This window comes from Apus apus, chromosome 20 (genome assembly GCF_020740795.1).
Source record: "Apus apus isolate bApuApu2 chromosome 20, bApuApu2.pri.cur, whole genome shotgun sequence".
Taxonomy (NCBI): domain Eukaryota; kingdom Metazoa; phylum Chordata; class Aves; order Apodiformes; family Apodidae; genus Apus; species Apus apus.
In genome coordinates, this window is record NC_067301.1 from 1,264,098 (window position 1) to 1,273,621 (window position 9,524).

A 9,524-nucleotide genomic window follows, 5' to 3' on the forward strand; every position below is an offset into this window, starting at 1 on the left:
AGGCTGGGTTTTCTGCAGGAGGAGCAACCTATGAATCATTCAATAAAACACACATGTGATAATGAATAGCCAGCCTTCTTCGGTGGTGATAAGATATTTTAACTAAAAACATCGGGGCATGTTTAAAAAATGATTACAAATTATTTTAACAGCGTATTTGCAGAGGGTTATAAAAACAGCTATAATATTTTTGTCTTGGATTCTAGAATTACCAGTGTGACAGCTAATGCAGTAATGATTTGTTTCAAATGCCAGTGTTTAAGCTGTATAAAGCTGATTTTATACATTTTTCCAGTAGGCCGCATTGTAGTTAATGAAATTAAACACACCAATCGCATTTGTCCCCAGGGGATGAGGAACTGAACACGCCACTGGTTTATTTTTTTATTAAAATAAATTGCAGCCAGCAAGATGGACTAATTGCATACAGAATTGAAAAAGAAACATTCCATTGATATAATTAAGCCAATTTTCATGGACAAAAATAGTTATAGTGGATATAAAATAAGCAGAGCGTTCACTACAGTTTGACTTCTCCCCACCCTCTCTATTTGGTACAGAACATTAACTATTAAACAAATATGTATCTCAAATGGGCTGACAGTGTTATCTGGTAATGATGGCTAAATTGATCCCAATAACTGAGGCCGGGGCATTGTGTCTGAGGGCCTTGGTGAGAGAGCCCCTAAGCCAAAGAAAACAGACCAGCAGAAACCCACCACATCAAAATATTACCTTAAAGCAAAACACCTGAAAGATGTAAAACTATCAAGACAAAAAATAAATCACCACCCAGTTTATTTTGCTCTGACATTTCACCCCAAACCCTTGTGCAGTCACTCCTCTGGGCAGAGCTCTGGTCCAGCCTCCCCCAGTTTTCTCCCCAGTGTTACAAAAAGCAAATGGTTCAGGAAAGATGAAATCTTTCCCCACCAGCCCAGAGCCCAAGATTTACCGTGAGAGCTGCATTATTCTGAGGCCTACTGGAAATAATTTGGCTGTCTTAGTCCATTTGCAGCTGGAAAATGTCTCCCCGAGAGGACCAGTGGCCTTGTTTGCAGTACAAAAGGGGGTTCAGTGGTACAAAAAAGAATTAAAAAAAACCTTCCTAACTTTTCTGTTGTGAATTCAGGCAAAGTAGATCTTAGGGGGGACATGGTGGAAGCTGGTCCATCCCCTGAGGAGAAACTTTCCTTTCTGCCAGTCTTGCCCCCAGAGCTCTGCTGACCAGAGCAACTGTGAATTGGCACCTTGGCACAGAGAAGCACCTTACCCCATGGAAGAGCAGTTGAGATTCCAGCCCTGCCTCCCGATGGGAAGCACACACCATGACCCTCAGTGCAGGGAGATTTCTTCCCAATTACAAAAAAAAAAAAAAGCAAGCTGCTTATTCAGTGTATGAGCGTTCAGAAGCACGAAGAGCACACTTATTCCAGGAATTAAAGTAATTTTTCATTTTTATTAGGAAAGAGGGTCACACCATTCACTGGTGAGAAGGAAAAAAAACCTCTTTGGGACAGGGACTGTCTGTGACAGATTTGGATGCTACAGAACTTCACAACCTACTGCAACAAAAATAAACATCCCATGAGTAGGTAGCACTGATGTGTGAAAACCCACTCAGAAAATAAAAAACAATAATAAGGTCATAGATCTTTTCCACTATGACATCCCCGACCTGAAATTCCTCCAGAAGGGAAGGAAAAAAAAAAAAAAGAAAAAAAGGAAAAAAATAAAAGAAGGGAAGAAAAAAAAAAGAGGCATATTTAAGATCAGAAAACACAGCAGTAATTTTGGTGTGGAATGCTGTAGAGTACTGACATATCAACAGGCTGTTACCCAGAGAGTGGAAACAAATGTGTTTGCACATATCCTTCAGATGTCCTAATCCTGAACTGCAGATGGACACTGTACATACGTGTGTGCATATTTATGGTCACTTGCCCCTACAGGATTAAAAATATCTTCGGGGAAACAGGCATGAGGAAAATCATCATTCAGCAAAGATTTTGACCCTTCCCGTCACCGTTCAGAATTGCGCGAGTTTATCATTGAAATCGTCTCTAACTGGGAATAAACAAACCTACCCAGCGACAGTGGGAGAAGCACCAGGCTGTGGAAACAAAGCAGGACTTGCCCTCAGGGAGCTCCCCCAGCCCAGCCACCGCCTCGGCAGCAGGGACGGCTGCGCTGGAAACCGACTTGTTGTTTTTCTCCCTATAAACAATTCCACGCACCGTAAATTTACTGCAACGGGGGGGGGGGCGGAAATAAAAATAATAAGAAAAACCAAACAGCTGATAATACACAGAGAGAAGGCGAACTGTGCGGTTAAGAAGGCTGCAAGCTGCGGGTCCTCTCCCTGGGCTGCCCCCAGCAGCGGGCAGGGACCCCCCTGTCCCCACACACCCCCGTGCCCAGCACCAACAAACACCTTCCCCACCGCCAAGGTGGCTACCGAGCCTCACCCTGCACTGTTTGCAAACTTCTCGGGGCCTTTGTCTTTGAAGCACTATATTAAAGAGCACCGAGCTTTTATAAAATATATAAGCCATAATAATCACAGGCATAATAACAATAATAATACTTCTCGCTCAATAGGGCCTTTCCTTCTGAGAGGCTCCGGGTGCTTTATAAACATTAATGAAGGCAGTCACGGCGCAGAAGGATATTTCCCTCTCCAGCAGAAGATGCCCTTGTCATTCCCCTCGGGCTCCTGAGCCCACCCTGTGCAGCCCCGAGGCAGGAGCAGCCCCGGCCATGGAGCGGTTACATCCGACTGAGGAGCCGGGGTATGATTACAGGGAGCCACAGCGATGAATTACCCTGCTCCCGTGTTGTGAAATCCTAGCTCCCGCCTCGCCTTTTGCCCAGAAGTGAGTGGAGATTGCGAGGGTTTCAGGTGCGCGGGGAGAGCCCGGGATCCTGCCCATGGAAAGGCTCATTCTCCTGGAAGCGTGTGACTGAGCACCGGGCCGCGGCTGTGCGCGGAACAGAGGAGCAATTCTTTGCTCTTTCTGCCCGCAGGATCTTCACCAGGTATTTTTTTAATGTCAACCTTTAGAACTACGCTTGTTTTAATTATTCCCCTCCCGCCCCCCAGCTAATAAAGACGCAATTTGCTGCCGCTGAACTTGAACTTACGCCGCAGTTCCAATACAAAGCCTAAAAATGAGGCAGCTTTATTTGTTCTTAAGCAACGTTTAAAAAACACAAGTCACCATTTCTGCCCAGAACACGCTGCTTTGTGATCCGACAGCACCTGTGATTTACTGCAAGGTCTTTGGATGCACATTATCAGTTCAGCAGAGGCAGGTCTTGCATCTGCAGGGTGTTTTTATAGAACACGGAAATTTAATGAAATCGGAACAACGTGCCGTCCTTTGATGCACTTTTATAAACTTATTTATATTCCCCCACGCCGGTGCCCCGTGATGTGGACACACGTGGATCAAACATCACACACGAACTACACAGACCCCTAACAAGCATTGAATTTCTTGCAGGCCAAGAGTCAGTCCCCGATTTCTGTGTCTTCTTCAACTTTAGCACTTTGGCACCTTAAACCTGCCAGTCTGCGGGCGAGTTCAAACGCTCTCCCACGTCAAATATTCCTCCCGACCGCCAAGTTTCTTCCCAGGACGAGAAGGAAGCGCTTTGCAGTTGTTCCCTCTGCATTTTCTCAAATAAATCAAGCGGGCAGGGCGGGTGAATTGATAAATTGTATTTGTAGAATTTAGATTTATTTTTCTTAAGACTAAACTGATCTTAAACCCTTGGTAATTTTTGTTGAAGAGCTAATTACACATCACCTTAATTAGCGGATCAACCCACTCCCTTAGCCCCCCTCCCCCCCCTTTTCACTGCCCGGCATCCCTAATTGCCTAATTGAACAGATCCGGGGCAGGACGGGGGAGGGCGAAGCAGCCAGACCGGGGGGACCCAGCGCAGGGGCCACGCACCTGCCCCGGCCCCGCACAGCGCTGCGCAGCCCGGGGCCCGGCTTGGCGAGCACGGAGAGCCCCCGGCCACCGAGGGGAGGGCATATCGGGACCCCCCCGCACCCCCGGGCCGGGACAGCAGCGCGGCTTCTCCTTTTCCCAGCGGTTTCCCGGGATTTGTTTGTTTCTGGGGGGTCCAGAACCCGTTTCCAGCTCGGGCTCCCCGAGTCTGGGCAGATACGTCGAAGCTGAAGCTGTAAAATAACCCAAAAGCCCCAAACCACCGCAAATGGGACCGTCGGTGCGAGCACAGGCAGAGCCGCCCGCCGACAGCGGGTACCTGGGCTCCAGCCTCCCGCTCCCTTCGCCCTCCACCATCTCCTCAGCCTCAGTTAAAACGAATAAAAATAGTATATCAGCAAAGGGGAAGCCAGCTTCTCTTCGAAGGCAAAGTCTTAGAGCGAGGAACGAGTACAGGGGAGGGCACGGCTGGATTCCCAACCATTCCCTGTCCATCCAGCCCTCGCGGGAGGATGCAACAGCTCTGCCTAAAAACTCAGGCTTGAAACTTTGACTTTGTCATGTTCTTAATAACGAAAAGCAAACAGCACCGTAGAAATACCAGCCAGCGATATGCAGCACGAATCTTTATTTAAAGCCCGAGATCAAACAAATTCCCATCCGTGTCTGGTTTGGGATAATATTTGCAAACGTTATTCAGGAATTTCGAACGGGAACAAATTCACTTATAAAGTGGGGCACCCGTCTAACTTATTTGCCGCTTTTCCACCTCCCCATTAGTAGGAAAGGGATCATCAGCTTTCGTAGAAGCTTTTCCCTTGTCACCAAACTTTTGTTTTCTCGCTGAAGGACGAAACCCCGTGACCGCGGGCAGGGACCCGGCCCGGCCTTCTTCTACCTGCTCGCTGCGGCAGAGACCCCCGCCGAGCTCCTCGAAACCACCGGACACGGGGCTGCGTGGGCCCCGATGGACGGGGAAGCCCGCGGGGGGTGCGGGGTGCCAGTGCTCACCTGGAGCGGCCCTGCCTCCCCGGGGCTCCCGCGGCACCCGGGGAGGTGCTGCGCCTCCCCGTGCCCCCCCAACCTGCACGTTGTGATTTACAGCCGTTCCTACGGACACCCACCCCCACAAGTGAGCGATAAAGCGAGCGGAAACAATTCCCCTCTCTGGTTCAGCTCCGCCGCCCCCGATACCTGCCTTTCTCCTGGCGAGCCGGGTTAAAATTGCCGAGAATTTTCCCCTACCCCCCCCCCCCTCCACACACACACACACCCCATCACCGCCACGTTCATCCCCTTTCCAAGTCAGGTAATAGAGTCGAATTCCCAGAGGAGCCTCACATCTGCTTAAAATATTGTCCAATGAAATTAAATTCTACAACATACTGTGTTTTTAATACAGACTGCGTGCTGCTGCCCCGCCAGCCGTGTGCGCGCCGCTTTCACCCCGGGATCTGTGCAGGTATTAATTAACACAGGCACAAGCTAATGGGGGCTGGAGCAGCCGGGAGTGCGGGAGCCGAGGTGTGCGGGGAAGGGACGTGCGGGATTTCGTGCAGCAGCCGGAGTTCTCACTGCCTCGCCGACATAAATACAGCAAGATACACACACTCGTGTCCGCGTTTAATCTGTTTTGCAAATAAATACTCCTGGGATATTGAAACCTTAGCTTTGGACTACTGTTTTGAACTGTGATCCCTAAAAAATCCGCAGCTGAAACCCCATAAACCGTTGGGCCTTGTATTGTATTAAACACCTGATTTTAATCAGCGCTCGGCTTCCCGAATAGACACTTCCAGTTGGGATCAGCAGCGCTCACCCGCAGCCCGGAGCTTTCTGAGCTCCTTCTGCGGAAGGGAAGGAGCTGAGTCCAGGCACACAAGTCCCAGCTCCTCTCCCTTGCACTTCGGATTGCCGGGCGCTGGAAACCTCCTAAATCCTTCAACCGCAGAGGCTTCCTCCTCACCGCACACAGCTGCAAAAACCCGCACCCTGCACCGCACACAGCTGCAAAAACCCGGTGTCTTTTGCAGAGGTAAAAAGCGCAGGGGAACAACAACAAAAAAAAAGGCAAAAAAAAGCGCCTTCATTTTCCGCTCTATTCAACCTCCCTTTCACAGCCAAGAGCTCTGAAAATTACTCTTCTCCTTAACAACCTACAACAATAAATTATGACTTTCTAAAAAAAGTTATTATTTCAAAGGGGCGTTTAAAGCGTGTGTTTATTGGGGGAAAATAATAATAATAATTCCAGGATTAACTGAAAGACAACTTCCCAGATATCGCCGCAGCTCAACGTTGATCGCCCTGACTGTAAAACACCCCGAGCCGCGTTTCTACCCGCGGAGCCGCATTTGTGCGGGCGAGGAAGGTGCGCGGGTGTTTGGGAATCCTCATGGAGCAGCCACCGAAAGGAAAAGTGTTGGGCCTCGGGGCTCCCTGCGTCTTGTGCCGCTCTCAACATCGAAGCGCGGAGCGGGTGCTCGGCCTCCGCGGGATTGTCGCCACGGCCACCAAAGCGGGAACAAAGCAAGGGGTTCTGAAGGCAAGGGGGGTTGCGGGGCCCTGGGGGAACCGCAGAGGACCCCCCCGGGGCCAGACCTGCCCCACGAAATGCCCCGCTGACCTTGAAGGGAGCGGAGGCTCCGAATCACGAACTTGAACGACAAAATAAACCTCGGAGCCCGCGGGTGAGCGCGCTGCCTGCGCGGGGACCCTTCGCCAGCCCGGCTGGAAACTAATCCCAGGATTTCACCCGAAATCGGGGCTGGGGGCACCCGCTGCCCCCTTCACCTGGGCCGCTCGCCCCTGCGGGCTACCACGGCCTGCGGGCGGGCGAGCTCCAGGCGAGGGGCTGCCAGGGAGCCCGCACCCCCTCCTCGCCAGCTCCTCAGGTCCGCCCGGAGGGATTCCCTGGGAAAACCCACGCGATTTAACCAAACTGGGCGCCGCTGCTCTCCGAACCTCCCTCCGAGCTCTACCAACAGTTGAGAGCAAAGCGCAGACTACGCTGGAACTTCTGCAGCAGCCTGATACTTCGCACAGAGCCCGAGAAAAACAGAAACTAAATATAATAATAATAATAATAGTAGAGAAAAAGGGTCAGGCTGCCCAGGCACCGGGACCTTCCGCTGCACCGAGCCTAACGGCGAGGAAACAACCCAAGCGGTTACAGCTGGACCCTGCGGGAGCGGGGGCAGGAGCCCCCCCACTCTTCCCAGGAAAAGCCACACTCGCCTCCTCCAAAAAATCCAGCCTAAAAACGGTTCGAAAGAATGAAAGGAAAAGGGTCCAGTGGAAGACGGAGGAAAAAGCTGCGCGAGACTTACGAGCTTGCAATTCCACCCCCAAATAAATTTTAAAAAATTAAAAATTAAAGACACTCCCCCCAGACTCCCCTCCCCCAGACCTTCTTAACCCCCAGCTGGGACACCCGAGCTGCGATCGGGGTCTTCCCTCTGGACCTGCGAATCCAAAGCCCCTCAACTGAGAGCGGATCCATTTTTTGCTACAAATTCTCTTCCTTCCCTCTCTCCTCGATAATTGTTCCCGAGACCAGAGGGTTTCTTTCTCCCCCCCCCCCCCCCCCCCGCTCCACACACACACCCGCCTCTGCCTGTCTCCCTCTCTCTTTCCCCCCCCCCCCTTTCCAGCGCTAACTCTCCCTGGCTCTCGCAGACAGATGCCAAACGCAGACCTCTAGCGCCCACTATTTCAAAACCCAGGAATATTATTTCACAAGACTTGGAACGACTCAAAAAAAAAAAAAAAAAAAAAAAAAAAAAAAAAAAAAAAAAAAAGTTGCTATCCCCTTTCGTCAACTTCCAGCTAACTTTCGCTTTTCTCCCCCGGCCCCGCGCGCCGCGCCGTTCGCCCGCGGCTCCCCGCTATAGCGCGCCCGGGGGCAGCGCGGAGAGGCGCGGAGCGGCGCGGAAAGAGCGCGGAGCTGCCGGTCTCCGCGCAGACGGGGCGGGAGGCGCGGCTCTGGCCGCCGCCGCGGGGAGGAGAGGGGCTGCAGCCCCGCGCAGCCCCCGGCCCGGCTCCGCGCCCTCCTGCCCCGGCCGCCGCGGAGGCGGTACGCGGAAGAAGGGAGAGAAAGGACCTACTTTTGGGCAGTTTTCTCGCCCTCGCCTTGGATCTCATCGTGTCGGCTTGTGGATTCCTCTCCTCCTCCTTGAGCCCAGAAGCAGCTACACACTATCTTCATCTCCCAAGCATTGTCAGTTTGGACACCTTCGCACATGCGCACAGAGCATTCAATCTGACACCCTCACCAGGGCCAAAAAAACTTTCCAATGTATTCATCATCATCGGGGTGGTTTGTTTTTTTTGTGTGGTTTTTTTTTTTTGTCCTATCCTCTTCTTCAGACCACTTATCTCTCCCCCCTCCTCTCTCCCAGCACCATCACAGCCTTCCCCTGATCTGCCCCTTTAAGAAAAATCAGCCCTCTCCGCTCCTAACCCTCCGCACACTGACCTTACACACTGGACAATATTTAAGGATCAAGGTGCCATCCTATAAAGAGGTGATTATCATTATATTCTTATTATTGTTATTACTACTACTAAATAGCAATGCTGTAGAGAGAGTTTGTTATTGGATGTCATCTTGTACTTCTACCTATTTTAGAAAGACATGCTTTTATTTTTTGACCTGAAAAATATTTATTTACAGTAACTTTGCAATCAGCGTCTATCTTGATTTTCTGCCGTTTTACCCTTGCCCCATTCTCTCCCCTTTCGGCTCGGGGGGTGGCGGGGGGGGGGGGGGGGTTTGCATAACTTTTGAAATAACATAATTTGCGCTGTGTTTTGTACCGTCCTATTTCTCGCGTTTCTACCAGAATATTTCTGCTCCGCACCGCCGCTCGGGAGCCTTTGCTGCTTCTCCCCCGGGTTGATTTATTTGTGTTTGTGAACGTTTTGGACCCAGATACGCGAACCCCACTTCCCTGCTTCCCCTTTCCCGGGCTGGGAGAAGCCGGCGCAGCGCTGACCGGTCGTCGCTGCTCCCGGGGCAGCTCCGGGCGGTCCCCGCCGGGGGATCGGGATACGGAGGGTCCCGAATCCCCGGCCCTTGCCTCCCCGCCGGGCAGCGGCCCCGGGAGCTGCGGGGACGAGCAGCGGGGCCGCGGTCGCTGGTTTATTTTTGCGTTTCAGGTGAAAGGCGGCGAGCGGGAAACGCTCCCCAGGGACGGGAGAAGCCGGGAGAGGCGCGGATACCCGGGAAAAGGGGGAGAAAGAAAAGAAGGAAGGAGGAAAAAAACCAAACCAACAAACCCCCCGGAGCCTGCCTAGGACCTGCCCGCCAGCCCCGGAGCGAAGGTAGAGCCCGGGCAGAGCCGCTTTGAAGAAAGGAGCGAAGTGTAAATAGCCCGATGATTGATGTGCTGTCTTTGACTGCGGAGAAAGCACTATTTTAATTCAAGTGGCCAGGTCAGATGGTCACGGAAGAAGGTTGAAAGGTAGGATTTAATGAGATTAATATGGAAAGAGAGAAAGCGCGCGCCTTCATAAACATTCAATAAAATAATGGGGTTAGGGAGAGCGCTTTGGGCTGCG

General features: G+C 51.6%; 1 protein-coding gene across 1 annotated transcript in view; it reads right to left on the bottom strand.

Moving 5' to 3' along the window:
• Positions 1-8,579, bottom strand: part of PRDM16 (PR/SET domain 16) — a 275,249-nt gene extending 266,670 nt beyond the window's left edge. Inside the window, exon 1 of the mRNA XM_051637640.1 lies at positions 8,069-8,579. Coding sequence (XP_051493600.1) covers positions 8,069-8,105 — 37 coding nt within the window. The 5' untranslated portion in view covers positions 8,106-8,579. The remainder of the gene's footprint in view (positions 1-8,068) is intronic.
• Between the last annotated feature and the right edge of the window lie 945 nt (positions 8,580-9,524).